Source organism: Sceloporus undulatus, chromosome 2 (genome assembly GCF_019175285.1).
Source record: "Sceloporus undulatus isolate JIND9_A2432 ecotype Alabama chromosome 2, SceUnd_v1.1, whole genome shotgun sequence".
NCBI lineage: Eukaryota > Metazoa > Chordata > Lepidosauria > Squamata > Phrynosomatidae > Sceloporus > Sceloporus undulatus.
The window spans coordinates 330066400-330091372 of record NC_056523.1 but is presented as its reverse complement, the minus strand read 5'-3'; the positions used below and the strand labels follow the sequence as shown (position 1 = coordinate 330091372).

Sequence of the window (24973 nt, the reverse complement as noted above, 5' to 3'; positions counted from 1 at the left end):
TTATTGAATCTGTGTATAAAGAATCTGTGCATACAGGGGCTAACTGTATTTAAACATTGCTATCATGTCTCATCTTAACATTCTCTTCCTCAGGCTAAACATACCCAGCTCCCTAAGACACTCCTCATGGGGCTTAGTTTCCAGACCATGTAAAGCAGTGTTTCTCAAACCTTGATCATCCAGGTAATTTGTACTTCAGTTCCTGCAATGGCTGATCTTTGGCCAAGCTGGCTGGGGCTCCCGGGAATGAAGTCCAAAAGAAAGCCAAATTTGAAAACCACTGATACAGAGAAATCAAATGAGTCTTCACAACATTTCTAAAGGCCTGCTGGAATGTAGATGGCAACTAAGTCCAGAGACATGGGCTTTCCGCTCATTAGCTTGATTGTTCTCAATGGCAGACAACAAAGAAAACGGGGAAATAGCTGTTGTTGGCTGCTTATGAGCTATTTCATGTTGCCTCTTTCTGGAAAGATGGAACATGTGATAAAATCGTAGATTTTATGAGTTGGAATGGGTCACACAGGCCATTTATCCAACCTCCTGCAATGCAGGAATACACAGCTAAAGCACTCCCAAGAAATGGCCATCCAAACCTTTGTCTGAAGATCTCCAAAGGAGGAGGGTTTGTCTCCCATCATGGCAGTCCATTCCACTGTGAAACATATCACAGTCAAAAGGTTTTACCTAGTGTTTAGGTGGAATTGCTTCTCTTGTAATTTGAATCTATTGTTCATGTCCTAGTCTCTGGAGTAGCAGAAAACATGCTCACTCATCTACTCCATGACATCTATTCACATAGTTTACAGTGGCCATGTCATCTTTCAAGTGTTTTCATTTCCAAGCTAAATACACACAACTCTCTAAGCTATTCCTCATTGGCTTTGATTTCCAGATTTTTAAAACCATCTTAGTTGTCCTCCTTTGGGGATGCTATACTTGGTGACCGTGAACTAATAACCTCCAAATAAATACATTGTATGGCGGCAAGACTGCCTTCTGAAGACTTCTGATGATGAATTAATTGTATTTTTCACTTTTTCCTAACAGCAGCTTTGTGATGTACATCAGGGTGAGAGTTATTGGTCTTAAAAGTTACTCCATGAACTGCATGCCCTGCAGGAGTGGTGATGGTGGCAGCTAGAATCTGGATCTTCAGAGTCTCAGCTCAGCATATTAACTTGGAGATAAGAATAATGCAACCCTCCAGATGTCTTTGGATTGCAAATCCCAACATTCCTCGCCACTGCCTGTGCTGCCTAGCACTTCTGGGAATTGGGTTCCAACAGTGTCTGAAGGGCTGCTTGTTTTTTATTCCTGCTCTGAGAACTAGACTACTCTTTCTGTCACCAAAACTAGTTCAAAATAACAGCTGCATGGCTTTTGAATAGGACCAGTCATTGGGAACATGTCATCAGTTTTGTAAAAAAATCTTAACTCTTTACCACTCCAGTTCAAAGCACCGTTGAAGACGCTGGTGTTTACCTTCGTAAAGCCACATATATTTTAGGACTATGGTAGCTGAAGAAATTCTTACCTCCACTCCAGCCTTTTAGTGCTCTCAGATTTGGGTGGGGAAAGGACATGCCCTCCAATTGTCCTTATTAAGCAGGGACAGTCCTGATTAATCCTGTCCCACTTTTTCAGTTTCTCTGCCCCAGTTCCTCTCTCCTCCTCCTCCCATTTTTTGCCTTTGTCCTCAGCCTAGTTCACTTGCTCCTGAGTTCAAAATGAATAAAATAGTTTGCGCTCAATTAGCTCAGTAATAGGGAGAGGAGAGGGCAAAATCTTACTCTTCTCATTAGGGTCAAGCTAAAGCAAACTGCTGCAGTCTTTCCCAGCTTCTCTGTTCGTCCTCAGTAATAACTTTTGCCATCTTGACCACAATCTAATGTTGCTTGGCCATACTTGTCTTGGTTTTCATCTCCGAAATATTGGAGGGTGTGAAAGTTTTGCTTCTGGGCTGCAGAGGGCATTTTTGTAGGACACTCGTTTTTCCTTTCTCAAAACTAGGTGGGTACAGTTTCATTACATTTATATCTTCCTTGGTGGTTTTAAAACCGGGTGAGATGTTCAGTTCTTGTGTCCGAGTTCTTGGGTTTATTTCTTTAGAAGCAGCCTGAGAGCGGATGCTTAGTAGACCTCCCCGTTCCATACCCTTAAGGGAGGAGTGGGATGTTTTGAGTTTAAAAAATAAGAGATTAAACAATTGGTGGACAAGTGAAGGTGTAGCCCAAAAAATCCTGGAAGGGGATAGCTCTGCCCAACTCCCCAATTACTAAGAACTACCTGCCTTAGATCTTCATGTTTAAAATGATCCTATGTCTGAATTAGTTATGTACAATTTCTGGACGTTTTGAAGTTTTTGAAAGAATCCCTCTCTCCCCCCCCTTTTTTGTGTGTGGAAAAGATCAGAATTGGATTTTTCAAAAACTGAAAAATCCAGTATTACATCCCTTTACATACTGAACTTCACTCTGTTACTTTAGAAACATTAAATGGATTTTGTATAACTGGGATTGCCATAAGATTGTCATGCTAGAAATATTAAAAGTTCAGATTATTCAGAAAAGAATTGAAAACTTAATCTTACCTATCAGTCTATTTGGCCTTCTCTGTCAGAGAGCTCTGGTGCCACAATAAACTACAACTCCCCGGATTACCTAGCACTGAGCCAGGGCAGTTAAAGCAGTCTCAAACTGGATTATTTCTGCCATGTGTTTTGGACCACAGATACGTTGTCCTTTCTCTTGCTTAGTACAACGCCTCCTTTTTTTTCATACTCTGTTCAGAAGAAGGCATTTTAATTTTTCTAGGCTTTGTAATTGCTGAATGGTGCTTGGTGCTTATTGCTTATTTTTATGTGGTTTTTAAGAATGTTACTTTTATGACTTACTGTGACGGCTTTTATAATCTGATAACAATGAATCAGTTGTTTGGAGTATCACATGCATTGTTCATAAAAAGTAATAGTGTAGGCAATTACATATTTCTATCGGCAATCTTGATTCAGTTAATATGGTTTCCAACTGTGGCCTATTTTTCAGTATTTAATTACAGGGAAATATTTAGGATCTAATCTAGGATGCATGATTCTTCATTTACCTTTTAAGCATGGTGCAGCCAGGAGTGTTTTGTATATTGTCTGGAAAAAGTAGAAAATGATATCAATTTGATTTGGAAATGGAAATCAGGATGACCACATTCTTAAGACTCTGAAGTGGAGCTATATGCAGACTCCATTAATAATAACCTGGAAGAAGAGCGGAGGAAGAGATTTATTGAGTGAAAAATAGAAGCCAAAGTACATACATTAATAAATGAGAAAAGAGGATGGGATTTAATGGATGAACCACACAGTTCCTTCCTTATTATTGTTGAGCAGGAATAGGAAGAAAAACTCCAATAGATGACTGAAATTAAAGAGAAATATGAATCACATTACCATACACTTTAAACTGTATTCCTTTGACATAGAGGAATTTGGCTTGAGTCATGCTGAAGCAGAAATCTCTCTTTAATATTACCTTGTTTCATGGCCATTACTCCAGAACTTGTTGTGTTGGATGGTCAAGGGTAAGAAGGCCTAGCATTCAAGGCCCTTTCTGCTCAAACTCCTTTGTTTACTTTCTGAAACCTCAGTCTCCTTCTGACTGTCATTGTGGGGATTATGCAATGCACTGGACGTATGTAGCTGTAATGACTGTAGAGATCATGGCTTTGGAAGACCAGCTGCAAGATTTGACATGGCAACTTGACCAATTTGTAGTTCAGACACTATAGGACTTTTGTGCTGGTGTGATGTCTCCTTCTGTCTGGCCTCTTCTTCTCTAGCAGTTACTCTCTGTATGTTCTTTAGTTACTTTTTTTGTTCATCTTTTATAATATATTTGGTACTTGGTGTGGTTTCCTCCGAGTTTGCCTCTTCTTCTCTCCCATTTGATCCATGGATACCTCAGCATAATTCATGCTGATGCTTAACTGCAGAACAGAAGCCAAAGATATAGCCGTCTTAGTATGTAGAATCAGTATGTAGAGAGATCTTGTAGCACCATTCAGACTCACTGAAAGAAAGAAGTTGGCAGCATGAGCTTTTGTAGACTTAACTCTATTTCTTCAGATGCATTTGTTGGCTTTCTACTCCGCCAAATGCACCTGAGGGAGCAGACTTAAGTCTAGCAAAGCTCATGCTGCCTACTTTTTTCTTTCAGTGAGTCTCAAAGGTGTTACAAGATCTCTGTGTGCAGAACAGAATGATAGAAGTAATTTGTGTCACTTCCTAAAGGACCAAAAGTAGTCAAGAGAATTATTCTCTTTTGGTTGCATATATGGGCCGGGCCATTACAAGGATTTGGTACAAGGATGGGGGCTTCAAGCAAACCCACCTTCTCCCAAAGTATTCTGCAACTCTTAAAATCATAGAATTTGGAGGGGCTGGAATGTCTAGTCCAGTGATGGTGAACCTTTTACAGACCGAGTGCCCAAACTGCAACCCAGACCCCACTTATTTATTGCAAAGTGCCACATCCCTCTAGCTTTCTAGTAAGAAACTCTGGCAAACGCTGTGCTAGGGCGATAGCATGTGTGACCACAGAGAGGGCTCTGAGTGCCACCTCTGGCATGCGTGCCATAGGTTCGCCATCACTGGTCTAGTCTAACCCTCTACACTCAAAAGTGCACAACTGAAACACCCATGAAAGATGGGCCTCTAACCTCTATTTAAAAACCTGGGGGGCAAAAGAAAGTCCAGCACTTTCTGAGACTGTCTGTTGGAAGTTGTCCATAGAATTGTGCTGCAGAACCTAGAACTTCCAAGAGAAAACACTTCTCTAGGCATTTGTAGGTCCTCTGATATGATTCTGTGATCAAGGTCTGGCAGATATTGACCATAGAGTTGCACTGAAGAACCTGGAGGTTCTTAGACAGGTGTTATCTTATGTAAAAATAAGGGGCTTTCTAGACGGCCCTTTGGGACGTCCGGAGGACGTCCCATTTTAAAAAAGGGGCGTCTCTTTTAGACGCCCCTGGGCCTATTACGGACTCCGTCCGTACAAGATGGCAGTGCCCTTTCTACATGGGCGCCGCCATCTTTGCGTATCGGACGCTTAGCGTCCAGACGCGTCGCGCCGCTGCTGACGTAGCGAGCGCGCCCCTGGCGCCTCGCTACGTCGCAAACGCGACGCCAAAAGAAGCTCCATTTTGGAGCTTCTTTTTTCGGTCCGCGCGGGAGTCGGGCCGTTTGAAGGCTCCGGCTCCCCCGCGGACCTTCTGGCGGCGGCGCCAGACCGCTGCAAAGCGGCGGTCTGTACCCCGCCTAATAGTGTTTTTTATTTGCAGTTTTTCCACATTTACAGGGGTCCTTCATTCCTAACCATAGCAAATGTGGAGGGACCACTGTGTAGTGCACTTACCTCCTTTGATTCATATCCTGAGTTGCATCATTTTTATTTGTAGTACGTCTTTATTACTGCTGAACCAGGTTTTGAAGTTACTACAAACTTGTTTTTCATAACAGCATCCTTTTCCCCCATATTCAGTCTCTGTGATGGAAGCATATCCCTAGGGAGAAATGTATGGTAATTGCGCTGCAAGTGTGAATGCATAACTTACAAATAATTACAATTAATTATGCATTGTATGTTCATGTGGCAATTTTCATTGTGAGATTTCATGTATATTTTAGCTGTGCTTTTCACTTCCCCACAGATTGCATAACACAGAATTGGCTGTGAGATACCTGCCAGGTAGTTCATGCCCAGCTACCAAGAGTCTTGGGTTACTGGCAAGCTAAATAAGGAATTCTGAATTAGAACATGTTTGCAAACCAAGGAAGCATAAAGCATTGCCTCTGGTGACAGTCACATTAGAAACTTAAACTGTGAAATCAACCAGTTTCCTTCTTTTCCCTCAAGGGGTTCTGTGAATTGTGGTTTTATGGGGCGAGATGAGTGCTGAGAAAGTTCGTCCTGTGCCTTCAGGTAATTTCTGACTCACGGTGACTTTAAGGCTCATCATGGGGTTTTCTTGACAAGATTTATTCTGAAGAGGTTTGCCATTACATTCCTCTGAGGCTGAGAGAGCATGACTTGCCCAAAGTCAAGAAGCAGATTTCCCGGGCTGAGTCAGGATTCGAGCCCTGGTCTCCCACAGTCCTAGTCCAAACACTCAAACCACTATTGGTGCTGTTGTTTTGAACATAGGATATTCAAATAAGTACTCCCTTGTGAAACTGGATTTTATTCAACTGTTTCTCAGCACTTTTTACAGATAAAATGATGATTCTTGTTGTGAACTTTTTAATTTTCAGAACAGGTACGTTACTGCTTCAAGTATATAAATCAATAAAGTACAGTCATGAGAGTGTCGTCCAGAGGGATTTTCCCCCCTTGGATTTTCTGCCTTTCAGCTAGTTAAAGTTGGCCATTATTCTTGTGTGCTGGGGCCAGACACACACGGCTTGGCCAGGGCATTGGGAGTGTGTTCATTTGTGATCTCCTGATTAACTTCTCAGCCCTCAGCTTGGCTATTTATAGCAAGTGTAGCTTCTCTGCTTCTATTCTTGGGAAATATTTCAAACTTGTTCCAGCGGAAAGGGGGAGCGGTTTAGAAAGTTCAGGAGAGTGCAGAGTCAGGAGGGGGAGTAATGAGGGAATGGGCAAGAAGGGGGCATGGATGTTTGAGTCTGTTGTCTAACAATAGCATGCAACAATTCTGGGCTTGGTTGGCTGTTTGATTCCTTGAATACTGCCAAGTTTATGAGAATCTCACTCAGTTGCTGTTGGAGGTGGAGCTGTTGCACCTTGCACTTTGTGGAATTCAAAGCAGAGGGTTTAGTAGTTGACATAGAAGTTAATGTGACGTGATAAATACAGGTTTGGAATCTGTCTATGTACAGTACCTGTTAAAAGAGGAACTCAATCAGCATCTCCAAAGTGTGTCCTTGGGCAGGTCCTTCTTTCTTCCTCACTTCCCTGGATGGTAAGCTTGGAGCTATGCTTCTAACAGAGTTTCCTCTAGTTGCATGGGGTGAGGAATAGTGCTGCCTGCCATGATTGGTAGCACTGTGTGATCAGAAGATTCATGAATTTCCTGTCCTAGCCTTTATGTTCTTTCACGGAATCACAGGCCAGGCTCTTGTGTGATGCCAAATCATGGTTTGGCTTTGCAGGAGGAAACTCTAGGCATCAGTTCTTTTTCCTTCCTGTCATCTGAATCAGCAAACTCTGGTTTGTGCGAGCTGGGCAGAAAGTGAGTGTGCAGACTGGGAGAGCCTAAGGCTCACTCTTCCAATACACTAAGTCATGGTTCATCATTACATATGAACTCCAAGCCATGGAGTAGAGAAGGGATTGTAATGCCATTTACAGCAGTGCCCTATCCATAAAGAGGCAATTGCTTCATCAGTCCCAATAGATTAGGGTGGGCAACTGCCAGAATGGGGAGTGGGCACATAGGATCTCCATGGGACCATGGAGGCTGCATCCAGTGCTTCTCCCCTATGATTTAAACAACAACAACATTTTAATTGGGGGAAAAAAACTGGGCCCCATATGCCCCCAGGTGACATCCAGGTGACTTCCTATTGCCAAAAAAAGAAAGGAAAAGTAATCAGGAACTGCCTGACAGTAAGGGCTATTTGACAGTAGAACAAACTCCCTCAGAGTGTAGTGGAGTCTCCTTCCTTGGAGGTCTTAAGTAGAGGCTGGATGGCCATCTGTCAGAGATGCTTTGATTGTGATTTCCTGCATGGCAGAATGGAGTTGGACTGGATGGTCCTTGTGGTCTCCTCCAACCCTATGATTCTATGATCACCTGACTAGGACTCAAAATATGGCAAAATTGCATATGGGCATTAAACAAAATTTTGGGCAGGGCCTGGTTGCCTCAGAATGGCCTTGGGGGCTGCATATGGTGTGCATATCTGCGTATGAATATCTAGAAAGTAATGGTCACCTCTGAAAACAAAATAATGGTGGATTACAATATTAAATAAACCTTAGTGTCTCAAACAGATGATCCAAGTTTCATGCTCTGGTAGGGGAACCTACTACTTCTTCCTCTCCTTTGCAAGCCCAGTGGTTTTCCAACTGCTGTTCAATTATTTATCAAGGATTTCTGAAGGAAAAGATAAGTACTGGTGGAAGCATCTTTGGAAGACTGCCCTGTTTGTGTGTCTACACGAGAGTATTTAACATGTATCCTCTGGAACATTTGCTGCCAGATTACCTCTTTGGTGCACAAGAGTCTTCTGGTACCAGGGCCAAAGATCCTCTGTGCAAGTGAGTGGAAAGAGTTCTTAGGAGGCCAGAGGTTTGACAGGACTTGCCCTAGCTTGTCTGAGATAGGGGAGAACTTAGTCAACCTCACTGCTTTTCCAAACAAAGGAGGGAAAACCCACAAGGGTGAGGATGGAGTTGGGAGATCAGTTGAACACACAAACGGTTTACTAACACCTAGCTTCTCAGTGGATACTTCTTGAAAAACTGGCATTCAGACCCTGTCAGAATTGATCCGGGTACTGTTAAAATGGTCTACTTTTACCATTAGGTGACTTCTGCCACTTATTAATCAAGGTTGAAATTTCATTGAAAACAATGTCCATCATTGGCTTGCTTGTTCATGGCTACCTCAGTACTGGTATTGTTAACTTAATTACTAGTGTCTTGTTAGCATTTAGCCTTATGGCCTGTCATTAAATTTATGTGTTTATATTGCAGTGACTTGTTCTGGAACGATTCCCATGACTGTTCCTTGTAGCTGAGTCAGGCTACTAGAGCAGCTGACAAAATGCTCACTTTTTAAAAAAATCTTCTTGCAATCTTTTCTTGTTTTTGCCTCCGCTGTGGCTGGACTGAGGTGGGGATGTTAATTGTGATAGGAAATGAAATACTGGTTTGCTGACTTATACAGTGCTCCAGTCGCTTCTCAAAAAACCTTATGTTGTGGTCTTTGGCACATTATAATTCCTGCCTTTTAGGGTCATTGTGAAGATAAAATAGAAAGATCCCTTGTATTTTATCCTGAGACTTTTTCAGAGTGACAGGATAGAATATATACCTCTGGATCCTTTGTGTAAATTGATTGGCCCCCATCACTGGCCATTTTCTAACTACTTTCCTCTCTTCTTTGAGCCCTTCTTCTCCAGGAAAATTGTTTTGTCGCCATCGTTTTTCTTCCATTGCCGTTTGACTTCTCCCTAACCCACCCATACTAACACTGTTTCAAATTCTACCCCTTTCCTATGCCTGTTTTAGCGAACACAGACTGCTAATTCTCATGCTTGCAGTGTTTTCACATTACAGTGTTGATGAAATGGTATAAATACCCTCCATCTCTCCTAGTGGGCTTTTATTTTGGCCCCATACAGGATGGATGCAATGCCCCAAACTTCTCATTTCACTACCTTACTTCTTATCTTTGTTACCTAAAAAAGGTATATCCACATCATGTTGAAGCCTAAAGGTAACCTCAGGCAAGCATGAAAATAGTCAGAGAGTGTATTTTCACATAGATTTTAAGACCATTCAAGTTTAATTGATTTCTCTACCCACACCTGCTCTCAATGTGCCAGTTACTTCTTCCTGCAAGCTCTGGAATAGGTATGAGAAAACAGCCTCCTGCTCTTCCTTGGAGTAGGCAGACAACTGAATTATGTGCTAAAATAGACTTGTGTGTTTGAGTAGACATGGAGTTTTAATGATAGGCTTTTAGTCTTCCACCTTGGGGCAGGAACATCTCAAAGCCATTTATAAACAGGCATGCTTGAGAAGTACAAATTGCTGCACTATGACACATCATAGTTATAAAGAAATTACAGACTCAGTAACTCTTGCTCTAGTTCAGGAGGCGAGTGTGTCTGAGGACACAAATGTTCTCACAGAGTGCACTTCCTCACTGCCAACTTAACCCTGGCCTTGCAATGGCAAATCTTCCCCAGATGGGTTTTAAAACCATGGAGAACAATTGCATCAGATTTCTGCATTCCAATCCTTGGATGCTGCATAAGACATACTGTTCCCTGAAATCTTCCTCTTTTAGCAGTGATGGGTTGGTGGGGGCCAGCAGGAGAGGATTTCTGTATTTCACCTTTCTCTCTTCTAATTCTGTGCATACATGCTTCCTGCAGATTTGAAATCAGCTAGGAGGGGGCACCAGGCTGGTGGTATGGGATGGCAAGTGAATATAGCATGTTACCTGTAGAAACCTTGAGGTTGTGTTGGGCCCAAATGTAAATGTATAACAAAGAATTATAATGCAGCAAAACAAGAGGCGGAGTGAAGAGAGGGTTGCAGGTGAGTGTATGGAGGTAGGGGAGGTAGTTGAATGTTTTCAGAGAACAGCAAGGATATGACTGAGAGAAGGTGTGAATCCCATCATTTCTACTATGCAGTAGGGTATGTGTGTAAGTGTGAATTTTTTTCAGATGATCACAGTGGCAGAAGCAAAGTCTTTGACATAATTGCTGCAGCCCTTGTATCTTCCCAAGATAAAATATCGAGGACAACTTTAGTTGCTTTAAGACAGGATTGGATTTTGCTAATTGACTTGCAAATCAGTTTCTCCCTTTGAGTCTTGGGGTGCCTCCTCCTCACCTCAACTGTCAGTACCCCCCTTTTCACTGGATGCTGCATTCATAATTTAACATCTGTATTTGACACCTTGTCCTGGCCATTTCCATGGTAACAGGCTTGTCAGGTTTGATTAACCTGCAGGATCTGAGTGAAGGTGCTTTGTGTGTGTGTGTAGGAATAGACAAGGGAATAAAGAAGCTCTTGTTAAAAGCACTTTTTAATAATAACGAATATTATTACCTGCTCATTATGGGAATCTCAAGTAACATTCTGCACTTGAACAAAATAACCACAAAGAGCCCACACATTAAGAAAGCAGACATTTCTTTTCAAATCTTTGTGTTAAAATGGATGTGAACAATGGGTGTGAAGTGTGTGGAAGCATCAGTGAAGAGAAGGGACAAGGATAGAGGAAGTGTAGATATCTGCAAACCCTTTATTATGTTGGATGTTTGACAGTCTCTTCTACAGGATCCAGGAGCCACTGTAGGGCTGAGCTTGTGTAGAAAGGACAGCTTTCTACCCTTTTTAGAGAGAGGAGGCATAAATACCAGATCTGTAGGTGGTTTTGCCTAAAGAGTGCTAGCATCATGAAGCCTTGGCAAGTTAGTTGTGGTGTTTTGCTCATGTGAATAACCTAATGCATCTCAAATGTCCAGAGAAATAGGTGGCAGCCCCTTATTGTGAGCCTATGTGCAAGCATTATTTTATGAATATGTATTATATAATCATTATATGAATTATATTATGAAGCATTGCATGAATTATTAGCATTATTATCATTATATCATTATCACATTGTTGTTATTAATAGAGATTACGATTAATTATATGAAAACCATTAGTATGCATATGCACTGTTCACAAATGTTTCCTTTCAGTGGCTTCTTCATGCTGATGTGACAGTACAGTGGTGCCTCAGGTTACGAAATTAATTCGTTCCGTGGCACCGTTCGTAACCCGAAAAGCCTTCGTAAGCCGAATTGCCATAGGCGCTAATGGGGAAAAGCCGCGATTCCGTGCGAAAAAGCCGAAAAAAGCACCAAAAGTTTTTTCGTAACCCGAAAAAACATTCGTAACCCGGAACAATGTTTTCCTATGGGATTTTTTCGTATCCCGAAAATTTCGTAACCTGGGTATTTCGTATCCCGAGGTACCACTGTATATGGTTTGAGCAAACTAGCTTTTGTAAGGTAAAGGCATTGTCCATATTTTGAAACAGTCAAAGGGCAGACGTTGATTGCCGTGGTTTCCGTGAATGCTGAAAAGCATGCTATAGAGTCGAACAGTACCATATTCTAGTCAGCCAGTAGGAAACTGTGTAGGACAGTGAAATCAGAGAAATCCTAAGTTTCAGTGGCCTTTGAAATTTTAGGAGACATGCTCTCATAACACCTTTCGCCAATAGCTTCTCAGTTATGATGACTACAAATGTTGTAAATCTTAGGTTCAGGATTTGCAAGGCAGAGTGGGCTTTTTTCTAAGGTTGGTATGTTGCCCTCCACATGGTGCTGCACAATACTGCTACTCCAAATTTTGGTTGTGTGGCAGCAGCAAATATCTGTTTTTATCTTTAGACTTGCTTTGAGTATTTTGCAGTGGCAGCTATTAAAAAACAGTTTAAGATTGGTATGGTAGGAAGCATGCACTTCCTTTTAAAACATTCATGCTTCTGAGAGTATGGTTCTATGTCAAGGTAAGATGCACATTTGCTATTTGTTTTAATCTTAGCGTTGTATTCTTGAATTTCAGTGAAGTGGTGGTGATTTCAATTATGGCAGTAGATCGGGGTGGGGGGGAGAGCATTGTGTAGTGGTTTGAGTGTTGATCTGTGAGACCACTACTAGAGTCCTTATTCAGCCATTGGAACCCACTGGGTGACCGTAGGCAAGTCACACTGTCTCAGGCTCAGAGGAAAGCAATGACAAATTGTCTCTGGACAAACTTTCCTAAGAAAAACCTATGATACAGTCACCGTTAGTAGGAAATACCTTGAAAGCACATAAGAACAAAATAGCCTTGGAAAGAGGTATTTATATGGATTGTATTATGCTTGTTGCCGTTGGAAGGGATGCTTGAGAAATGCCAGATACTATTTGGGTTAACAGTTAGCCAGACAGATTTTAAAAACAACGTAGTAAACCAAATTGAGTTGCATAATCTGGAGAATTTTCTAGAAATCCCAGTGGAAATTGATAGTGTGGTATTGTAGACATGGAACCTTTTTATGCTCCATGCTTGTGGGTAAAGAATCAGCAGAATTTCTAGGTATTCCTAGAAATGTCAAGTTTTGACAGAACAAATCTTTTCCTCCAGGAAAAAAATGAGAAATTTTCCAAAAAATTTGAAAAAATGCAATATTAGTGCCCTTTAAATGTTACAGATCAATTTGTTACTCAGAATAAAAAAGATATTAGATCTAATTTTGTTTGGCATAAAATTGTCATATGTGAAATATTAAAATAGAATTTATGTCGGGCAATAATTAGAAATGGAAATTGACTTAGATGGGAGGGGGATCCAAATAAAGCTACAAGGTCTTGAACTATAAAGATCCTCTTTGGTTTACTGAAGAACAGGACAAATATATATATATATACAGAAATACTAGAAAACAGATGAAACTGTCAACATTAGCAAAACAAAGAAAATTATTTTGTTTCTTTCAGTCCAATTGCCTGACTTCTTTGTAAATTACACAATAAAATGTGACTTGGGAGAACTAAAATGTTCCATTTGCCTGGCTGAGGGTTAAGTTGGTAACAAACAGGTTTTATTTAACTCTTGATTGTGATCCAGCAGGCTTTTTAATCAAAAGCAGGCACTATATGTAGAGATACAGCAAATAATTTCTTGTGTACAGGCACTTTGTTGTTTTTGTGGTGCTGGTGTGCCTTCAAGTCATTTCTGACTTATGGGGACCCTGCAGCAAACGTATCACAAGGTCTTCTTGGCAAGTTTCTTCAGAGGGGGTTTGCCATTGCCATCCTCTGAGGCTGAGAGTGTGTGACTGGCCCAAGGTCACCCTGCGAGATTTGAACCTCTCATTTTCTGTTGCTGTCTAGGGACCACAGAAGAGCTTTGGTGAGGATTTGCTCCTGTTGGGGACCGTGTGAGATAGACTGTAATATTAATATATACATTAAAAAAGAGGGGCAGATAGCACAACATCTTTTCCAGATTAGCCCATTTTAAAAGTGGAATAAATTTGTGTGCTGAATTTGAAAGAACATTTGAAACGTTGTCCTGGTTTAGCAATAGAGCTATTAGTCTTTGTTTGCACAGACTTATAGCCAGATGCTCCTGGAAATCAGTGCAAACGTAGCATTAGCGCTTGTCATTTTTTTATTTTGAGGTGTGTGCTATTACAGTGGAATTATTTTTAGAAGAAATGAAATTGACAAATGCCACGAATCATGCATATTCTTGATTTTCTAAAAAGGTGTCTTAAGGGCAAAGGTTTCTTACGTTTAGATACCTGAATGAAGCTCTGTGAATGTACTGCCTGGGAAACCAGAAATGAAGTTCACCCACTGCTGGTAAATTGGATATCTTGAAAAGTTTGGAACAAATGACTCAGAAGGATGAGAAGCCTCTCTGAGAAGGGCACTGTTCCAGGCAGGTACTTTGCCATGCTTGTCTGGAGAGCATTGCTTTTGTCTTGAAGGGAACCACACTTTGCAAGTTCACTGTAATCTGAACAAATCATACAAATCATGCACATTTTGAAAATGTTTATTTCAGTGGCTCTTAAACGTCTGGGGAAGTCTGCAACACACAAGGCTTATATTATAATGAATGATTGATGGGAAAGATATCACTGATTTGGCGGCAGTAGCTTTTGAAAGAGCTTTTTTTACAATACAGGTAAACATCATCTTGAAAAAAGTGTATTGTCTTTATGAAGTCGAAGGCTTTCATGGCCGGCATCCATGTTTTTTGTGGGTTTTTCAGGCTATGTGGCCATGTTCTAGCAGAGTTTCTTCCTGACGTTTCGCCAGCATCTGTGGCTGGCATCTTCAGAGAATCCTTGCCTGGAAAGGACTTGGGTATATATATTGTGTGACCTGAAAAGGCAGGAGTGATTTGCATGTGTCTTGTTCTGTTGCTAATTCTGTTTGCCTTTACCTTCTCCCATAAGGAATGCTCTGCTTGTGATACATACAAGCAATTCCCGAGTTTTCGGCCATGAGCATTCCTTGTCGGTTTTCCATGTGGCTCACCAGTGGAGAGGGAGATGTGCAGCAGTGCTTGGGAAAACTACTTTATTGGACTGCATCTCTCAGCATCCCCCAGCCAGCCTGGTCAAGCTTTCACAACTGTATTCCATTTCCGGCACTTCATTCCTGCCATAAAATTTTCCTATCTTCACATACCAAGATAAGAGCAGGGAATGTTTGTGTGCTACATCTGGGCATCTTGATTCACCTTGCTGAGCCCAAATGGTTTCCAAGTATTCAAAGAAGATGCTTGCCATAATGTTTGCAAAGCAGTGTTGCTTACTTCGGTGCTATTGCTGTTGGATTTATGCAAATGTCACCAGTTATTTAAAGCTCATACGATTAATTGACTAAGGCAGTAACACACAACATTTCTGGGAAAAACAGCTTGCTCACCATTATTGATCTTTTTTCTACCATGCTTTCTGACAGAAACGTTGGTGTGTTCTAAATGAGTAGTTCTCAGTTAAGACTGGAAACAAGTAGTCTAGGTGGGATGCACAGTTACTAAGGATTCATTCTTGCTCAATAATGTTGCCTCTTGTAAGGATAATGTGCTGTCTCCTCTTGACCCTACCAGCCACATATTATCTGTCTGTGACCTTCTGGCATGCTAGTAATAACTCTGGACTTCAGTGGTTTTCCTAATCCCCTGTTCTGTCTACTCTCTAGCTTACTGTAAAACGGGCTGGAAACAAGTGAGTCCCGGGATCAATTTTCAGCCCAGGGACCCTCCAGGAGCCAAATGGACTGTCAAAAAACCCCACCAACACCCAACTCCATAACACACCAACGATCACTAAATGAAAGATATAGCCATGTTAGTCTGTGGAATCAGTATGTAGAGAGATCTTGTGGCACCTTTGAGACTAACTGAAAGAAAGAAGTTGGCAGCATGAATTTTTGTAGGCCTAAGTCTACTTCCTCAGATGCATTTGATGGTGTCATCTGAGGAAATAGCCTTAGGTCTACGAAAGCTCATGCTGCCAACTTCTTTATTTCAGTTAGTCTCAAAGGTGCTGCAAGATCTTTCTACATGCAATCGCTAAATCAGAAATTGCAGGAAGTCCATTTCTGGTTTTGGAAACAGGGTTATTTAAAATGTCAAACAGTACATAAAGTGTGTCACTCGCCCATTTTAATGATTGAAATGTTTCTTCTGGAAACTTTCAGGACAGGCACTTCACCCATTTTGGGGACAGAGCGAGAGCAACCTTGAGAGTCTGGTTGGTCAGGGGTTGTAAAAACAGTATTGGGAACCATGTAGCTGCTGCATCTTGTCCACTGTTGCTTTAAATGACAGCTATAGTGCCAGAATTCCACCAAACATATATATCCTCCAAATAGTTTTGGGGTTGTGCTCAAGTTGGGATGCAAGTTTCTTTAAGTTGTTGGGATGTAAAATATGAATGAGTGGAAGCCAATATACTAGAAGGCAAACCTGGTTTTCTGGTAGGTTGACACATAGCAAAAGGCACCAACAGATAAGCCAAACATGTTTTGTAGAATGACTGACTGTGCTCAGGTAGCTTAGGAGTTAACATGGGAGAAGGTAAAATGTGAAAGTCTTGAAAAATTTCATTATGGAGATGCATTTCATTCCATATTTTAACAGGTTCAGTGTATAAGTAGGGTATTCCCATTTTGGGAGAAAGACAGCATATAAATGAAGTAAATAATGACAATAATGACAACCACAAATAATATTTGCATGCGCCTGTTTTTCAGGTGAGCTGATTTGCAGCAGTGACTTATAACAAAGGATAAATGTATCTGCTCCTTGACATATATGTAATTAAAAGGAAAGTCATAATGTATGAAGTGATTGTTTTGCCTTCAGTAAACCGAATTTCTTGGACTTAAGAAAGATGGTTGGTAGTGACAGTTCTGTTCTTCTTAGTTGTGTTCAGAGTAGCACTTTGTTTCCTTGGTTAACGAAGTACAACTGAGAGGAGTGGTAGAAGATAGGGAATAGGCTCCCAAATTTGCTGTGTATCAGAAAAGGTTCTTAAAACAGCCTTGTGATATTATAGTAGTTGTGTGCAGAAGAGAAGCTTAGAGAATGACCACTTTGCTTGGTTGCTTCTTTCAATGTTCATACAGTCCAGGAAGCAGAGACAATATCATTATATAGTTGAGTATCTCAACCAGAGACCCAATGTGGTGTACAGTAGTGGTTTGAACATTGGACTGAATCTGGAGACTAAGGTCCCCATTCAGACAGGGAGATCCACTGGCTGACCTTGGGCAGATCACACTGTCTCAGCCTCTGAGGAAGGCAAAAGCAAATCACCTCTGAACAAATCTTGCCAAGAAAATCCTGTGATACATTTGCCTTGGGCTCACCATAAATCAGAAATGACTTGAAGGCACACAGCAATATAAAACATGTTCACCTTGTGTTGTTAGTGCAGTTCTTTGGACATTTTTTTTACATTTCCTGTGTATTTTCTGCTGGAGGATTATTGTTATCCAAGATACTTTAGGTGGCACTGAGCTCTTGAGAAAGCTGTTCATGGTCAGATAACGTGTGTATTAGAGATGGAGACCAAATGGTAACTGGGTAGACAATGTTAGACCATCCCCAGTATTGAAGACAAAGGGGCTTTACTGAGCCCATTCATAAAACTAGGTGGAAATTGATCTTCCCAGTCATTTCTTGCTGTAGTCAATTCCTGATATAGGCATTTCTCTTACAGTCAACTGTGCAAGAGTTCATGGAAGTGCTGTATTTTCTTCAGCTGTGTGTGGTTAGATTCTTTCCTTATTACATTACAGATTGCAGTTGTTGAGTGCAACCTGGTCAATAAAAAGCTGAGCTTGTCAATAGATGGAAAAGGAGGTTAAAATGCCAGCTGAGACTGTACCGTTCAGCAGCACTACAGGACTACTACAGGAATACAAGATTCCTGAGGACTTTTTCAGATGGCAGCAATTGCTTTGGATTTGGCTGGGCAACAGCAATAAATACAAATGACAGTTTTCATATTGCTTGTAAATTGACTTGATGTAAGCCATCCTAGTAAATATTGACAGCTTGCAAAATCGTAAGGTCTCTTTTGTATTATTCTCATGCTAGCAGTTTATTTGTATTGCATAGAAGAAGTTAAGAACTAGAAGGTTGGCTTGTATTTGTATCCCGGTGGACTCACAAAATGGTCCTTGCATAAAACTTACGTGGGAATTGTTTTTTAAAAAAATCTTTTAAATTAAATTTTAAAACATAAATCATACAAGCATTTGAATACACATGAAATTTTAAAAACATTCAAATCCACATAAAATCATAACTCTAGACTAACTAACAAAATAATACTAAAATAACTAAGCTACCCCCAATATCTCCCCTTCCCTTCCCCCTAAAACTATATGTATTAATAAACAACATATAATTGACACAAACTTAACTTAATACATTTAACACAATCTAAAATTGACTTCTCATTTCCCAAGCCAACAATATCAATGCTTCATATCTTAAGTTCGATTCCTAGCTTGGCCGTGAAACCCACTGGATGATCTTGGGCAAGGCACACTCTCTCAGCCTCAGAGGATGGCAAAGGAAAACCACCTTGGACAAATCTTGCCAAGAAAACCCCATGATAAGTCCGCCTTAGGGTCATCATAAGTGGGAAATGACTTGAAGGCTCACCACTCCACCATATCTTAAGTTTCTCAATGAAGCAAATTCTTTTATTTCATTTTTCATTTCTGACCTAACAATCTAAACCAAAGTTCTTCAAGTCTCTAAATCCTCAGCTAAAATGTCTTCTTCATATAAATAAAAAATAGTTCCCATTCCTTTAAATAATTGTCCAAATAAATGCTTTTTTATGGCGTTGCCGTCCATATAATTTCTGACTTACGGTGATCCTAAGGCAAACCTGTCATGGTGTTTTCTTGGTATTCTTTATTCAGAGGAGATTTGCCCCTGCCTGAAGTCCTAATTCAACACACAGGCCACTAGACCACACTGGTTCTTTAGCTGGGCAGATTGGCCAGGAATTGAATCCAGACCTTCCATGTGGCAGGCAAAGAAATCACCAGTGCTTAGATTTGTACCCTGCCATGTTATCCAGTTGACACCTCTATGCTTTTTATTGTACAGTCAGCCCTCTGTGTCCACAGATTCACCCATCCACAACCTGAAAATGTTTTTTTTTAATCCAAAAAGCAAACCTTGATTTTGCCATTTTATATACCAGATACCATTTTACTATGCTGCTGTATATAATAAGACTTAAGCTTGCACAGAGTTTGTGGTATTCACAGAGGGTCCTGGAACCAAACTAGCAGATACCCAAGGGTCCAGTGTATTAAATAAAAAGGTCATATCTAGTGCAATAAATCCTAAGAACTGTGCAGCCATTTTGCTGTGTACAAGTAGCGTTTGGCCCTGTGATTTCTAGATGGTTCACAATTACAGCTATATACAAATCTATCTGGGAAACATACTTCAAACACTGTGCACACTTCTGCTGACCACACCTGAAAAAGGTTGTTGTGAAGATGGAAAAAGTACAGAAAGGGGCAATCCAAATGATGGAGGGGCCTAGGTCGACAGGTTATATTTTCTGGACTTTTGTAGCTTAGAAAAGTGGCAAGTAAGGTGGGAAGTGTGGCTGTGTTGCAATAGTTCATGCTGTGGAACAACTAAAGGTCTCTTTCCTCCTGTATTATAAAAGTAAAATGTGGGTACACCAATAATATTGAATGTTGGGAGATGTGTGAAAGGTAAAAGGATGTACTTCATACTCCTCACAGTTAAACAGGATGAAGTTATGGTAGCCTATTTGCATAGCTTTAAAAGGAGGCTATCATACTCAATTGTCCTATTTTATAAGGCTACCTTATCCTATAACATCACTTGTATTGGATTAGTATGCCTTGCAATATCAGTTGGCTGGGGGACATGAAAGTACAATTATTGTTATTACTTTAAACTGTTCTAAGTTGATTTTATGGTGCACCACCTAGGACACTTGGATGTAGGTCAAGATATAAATATTTCAGTAAATAACTATTGTGCTCATTTCCTTCTGTGGGCTTCCCAAGGGCTCCTGGGAACTGAATCCTGGACTAGGTGGGCCTTCAATGGTGTTCATAAGCACATTTTTTTCTTTTTTATATAAAGTAATTTTTTATAAAGTAATCCTATTGTAGAATACCAGTCAAGACAATATACCTGAATTAAGTAAGAACAAACTTGGCAATTCCACAAACAAACAGCAATACTGTACAGTGAAACAAACTGTAGAAGCTGTGGGTTCATACATTTGCTGTTGTTAACCTACTCCAGGAAAGGGAACCGGGTCTCTTGGAAAGATTTACAAATTAAGAGCTTTTGATCTTGCAACCAACTTTTCCATTGACAGTACATCCCACACACCACCACTTTTTATGGAGAAATTACCAGTTTTCCAATTTTTAGCAATTTCAACCCTGGTTGCTGCCATAAAAATTGGATTAGTGTTTTATGTTTCAAATTTCTGTTTACATTCAAAAAGCGTGAAAGCAATAAAAGACTTGGACATGGTGTGATGTCCTGTTTCGTAATTTCTGAGATTATTGAAATAACCTCCAACCAGAATTGTCTGAGCATGGCACACTCCATCCACATGTGCAAGCCATATATGCATTTCTGAACCTGGTGAGAGTCTAAAATGTTAAAGGAAGTCAGAGATCAGTCGGGGCTGAGCTCAAACAGTGTACTTGTTCTCAGTGGGAAGTGTTTTGAGACAGTCTACATCAGACCTTTCAGAAAATGATCTCCTAATTCCCACCTATGCTATAGAAATGTACAGTTGTCCCTCCATATTCGCTAGGATTAGGGGCACAAGACCCCCGTGAATATGGAAAAACCGCAAATAACAAAAACACCATGTTTTTACTGAGAGGACACCTCTCTAGGAATCTGTAGGTCCTCCAGGGCAACTCTGTGGCCAACGTCTGAGAGACACTGACCACAAATGCCTAGTAGAGTATTCTCTCTAGGAATCTCTAGGTCTTTCAGTGCAACTTTTAGTTAAAGTTGACCATAGAGTTGCACTGGAGGACCTAGAGATTCCTAGAGAGAACCTATTAATCAAATCTGTGAATAATCAAATCTGCAAATATCAAATTCGCAAATATGGAGGGATAACTGTATTGCATTGTGTCAATTGGTATACAAACCTAACTGGCTTTCCTGTCCATGTTCCATGGTTAGTTGTGCTAGCTCTTTGTTTTGGAAGCCATTCTTAACTAAGCTGGGATTTTTCTTCTCTTTTCAGATTTTTTATTTGTACATACATTGTTTTGTATATACTGTATATGATGACTTCAGTGGGCAGTGAACGGACTCGGGGCACTCGAGACAAAGCACAGATTTCAGCCACGCAGCTGACACAACCACAGAAACCAGTAATACAGGTAAGAATGGATAAATGCTCAATCTATGTATCTTAAAGGCATAAAGGCAATGGAACAATGCCAGAAGGTTACTTCTCAAATTTTCAGTGGGTTTACATACATTGGAATGTAGGACATGCGGGTCTCCAAATGTTTTTAGACTGCAACTCCCAGAATCCTAGCCAGTGGTGAGGAATGAAGTTGCAGTCCAACAGTATGTGGACAGCTCCATAATTTCGACCTCATGTACATAATCCCATTAGTTTATATGTATAAAAATTAACACATAACATAATATAAAACAGCATATATGGAAAAATACACATAGAACCTACACAACTAACAACACTACACAAAATTAGAGTAAAACATACAAAAAGTGAATACATTTTTTTTTCTTGGTATGAAGGTAAATTGTTCAGAATAGGACTTGAGAAGTAGTAGTAGGATTTGCTCTGAGTCTTTTTGAGCCTTTTCTGAGTTTTCAAATTGGGAAAACTGCAAAAAGCGCAAGCTTATGTAGATCTATAAAACTTCTGGGGATTTTGAAGCTGTGAGAGAAAATATTTTTTTCCTGTGATAATAACTAAGAGCCAGTGTGGTGTATTGGTTTGACACTGGAGACCAGGGTTCAAATCCCTATTCAGCTATGGAAACCCACCAAGTGACCTTGGGTGTATCACACTCTTTCAGCCTCAGAGAGGCAATTGCAAACCCACTCTGAACAAATCTTGCCAAGAAAACCCAGTAATAGGTTTGCTTTTGAGTTGTTATAAACTATTTGAGGGCACACAAAACAACAACATCCTGAAAATTGCTTTGTTGCTTTAGGAACATAAAGTGTATTCTCTCTCTAGCTAAATAGCATGATAGAATTATACAGTTTTATTTGGCATAAATAAAACATTATTTGCAGTGTTTAATATTATAAAAGTATGGTTCAGTGAGACAATAGGGTCCATACAGACAGGCCAAAATAAAGCTGCTTCCTTAGGACTGGAGCGTGGGTTTGGCGTGGCTTCTGGTCTCTTAGGACACATGCATCATTTAAACAGCATACCTCCAAAGTGACTCGAAACAGCTTGATTTTGGCCTGTTTGTATGGGCTCAATAGTTATAAACTGAATTCTCTTTTTAAAATGTTTATTTTTTGTTACAAATAGAAGTACAAGGACTTGTATGTGCAGGAAACATCTTTAATTTTGCCACTTAATCAGGAGCAGGCAAAAAACAATAAAAGCAGATAAAGAAGCCATCAACTTCAGTAAAACAGAGAAAATTATTTTATGTCCTTTAGTCTTCCACAGTGTCAAGCAGACATAAACCACTTATTTTCATCAAAAGAACTGAGATAAGGGTGGCAAGACCTGGAATTTGCAAGGATCAGATACTCGGAGTGTGTTTGTATCTTCAAGTTGCTTGAATACCTTGAGGTTGTTATGACAGTTTCTTCCTCTGAAATATAGCCCAAAGCACCTGGTATTCATTGGTGGCCTCTCATCCAGGTACTAACCAGAGCTAACCCTGCTTAGTTTCCACGATCAGGTGCCTTTTAGCCCCTACTTTAGATATTATATATTGTTGTAAATAAAAGTCTTCCTCATAAAATATACATGTTTTAGAAATATTTTTTGCAGTTTGAATATGTGAATACTATGTCATACAGCATGAGTCAGCATGGTGTAGTGATTTGAGCGTTGGTTTAGGACTCTGGAGACCTGGGTTCTAATTCTGGTTCAGCCATGTAAACTCACTGGGTGACCTTGGGCAAGTCACACTGTCAGCCTCAGAAAATGGCACTGGCAAACCCTTCTGAAGAAAACCAAGAAAACCACATGATAGGGTCACCTTAGGGTTGCCATAAATTAGAAACAACTTGACCACAACAAATTATGTGTTACGTTTTTAAATTCATCATTCTAAAGGAAAATATTCCAAGATCTGGTTTTTCTATCATTCTGGAAGAAAAATGCCATAGAAAAAGAAACCTGGGCCAATTTTTTCCCAGGCCTTCACATCTGCAAGCTTCTGTAAGCTCTTATCATTTTGATGCTCACAAAGCCTCAGCCTTTATAGGGATATGCTTTGGGATGTTCATACACCACAGGTAAGAGCCAGCTCACAGATTATAGATTGAAGCAGCTGTCTTTTCCTGTTGATTATGGCTCCCTGAGGACTGTTCTTCGCTGTGACATCTCAAAACTGTCATGTTTGAAGTGCTGCTTAGTAATCATGTGAGCTGTAAACGTTGCCGTTCTTACTCTGAAATTCAGGTGGCACTTTAAGAATTGTGATCATTATCCTGAGATCTATAAAATAGTACAAATTATATCTATGATTTGTGTGCATTTTTACTATTAACAGTTTCAAATTTATCTTTAGATTTTTTTCTGTTTTAAAACAAAATATCTTTTCTTATTTTCAGAAGAAAAATTAAGATCCCCAGTCTTCACTAAGCAGGCTGCCTAGATAAATTGGGGTGTCATGTTCCCCACTTGGTGTGCAGAGAATATCTGGTGGAATAGCCTCCTGAAAGCAAGGCCCTCTGTCTTGTACTACTGCACAGCATGCTCTCTATAAAGGGGCACTATTCTGACACTGTGCTAAAATCACAGGGAGCTACTGTAGCTGGTAAGAAGACCCAATTCATCTTGATCCCTGCTCAGCCATGCACATGGCTGTGTGACTTTAGACCAGTCTCTGTCTTGAAAGCCAGTCTACCCCACAGAGCTCTTATGATAAGGTATAGTGAGGGTGGGAGCAGTATGTTGCCCTTGAAGGAGTAATTGTTGCAGCAGCCACTAAAATCCCTTGAGCAGCAATTAATATCTCACTAGCAATTGCTTTTGTGACCTTAAAGGCAGGTGCTTGAGAAGAAAATAATTTTTTGTCATTGAGTGTCATTAGCAATTGCACAGTGTTCTTGAACATCAGTTTATTTAACCTTCAGATGCTTTGATTACTCACAGAGTTGAAGGCACCAAGAGTCCAGTCTTATCCAGCAAGGAAGAGGTGGCCAGCTGGCTTGTTTCTGAAAGATCAACACATGCCTATCTGGCCACAGCATTCCACAAAAGATTCATTGAAAAAAGACTTTTAGAAACTGAGCTGGTCACTCCAAGCAGCAACTGATAATGGCTGAACTCAAGGTCACTGGCTGGCATAACTCAGGCAGGATGTGTGTGTGTTGTGATCTCCAAACTGGACAGTCACTTAACTGTTGTATGGGTAAACTCAAGCCCTTAAGATTGGAGATTCCTTTGTGTAAGACCTGTCTATGTAGCTCTGTTAAGTGCCATGTAGATTGATGGAACTGTGTAAAGAAGAACCATAGAATAACAAAAAAAAAACAACAACAAAAAACCTTGATATGCAGGAATGCACAGCTAAAGCATTCTTGAGAATTGGCTATCCAACAAATGTTTGAAGTTCCAATGAGAGAGTGCACTACCCTCTGAAGCAATCTGTTTCACTGTTGAACAGCTCTTATCATCAGGAAGCCCTCCCCATTGTTTAAGAAGACTCTCTTTTCTTGTCATTTGAATCCATTGGTTTGTGTTTTAGTCTTTGGAGCAAGCCAGAGGAAAAAGCTTGCTTCATTTTCTACATGGCATCCCTTCAGATATTTAAAGGTGTTTCTATGACACCTCTCAGTTTTCTCTTTTCCAAGCTCAATGTACCCTGCTCTCTAAGTTGTTCCTCATATAGCTTGATCTCCAGACCTTTTGTCATCTCAACCAGGGCAGTGGCAGCTGGGATGGACAGCCTGCCTGCCTGCCTTCCAAAGTATTT

At 40.4% G+C, this 24973-nt stretch overlaps 1 protein-coding gene across 4 annotated transcripts in view; it reads left to right on the top strand.

The window, feature by feature from the left end:
- Positions 1-24973, top strand: part of UBAP2 (ubiquitin associated protein 2) — a 120536-nt gene that overhangs the window by 17835 nt on the left and 77728 nt on the right. For 3 of the 4 annotated variants that reach the window (XM_042455417.1, XM_042455413.1, XM_042455414.1), the window contains exon 2: positions 21064-21202. In XM_042455417.1, the coding sequence (XP_042311351.1) occupies positions 21104-21202 (99 nt within the window). In that variant the 5' untranslated portion in view covers positions 21064-21103. Of the gene's footprint in view, positions 1-69; positions 184-21063; positions 21203-24973 lie in introns of those variants that run through there. The other variant, XM_042455416.1, reaches the window with a different exon arrangement.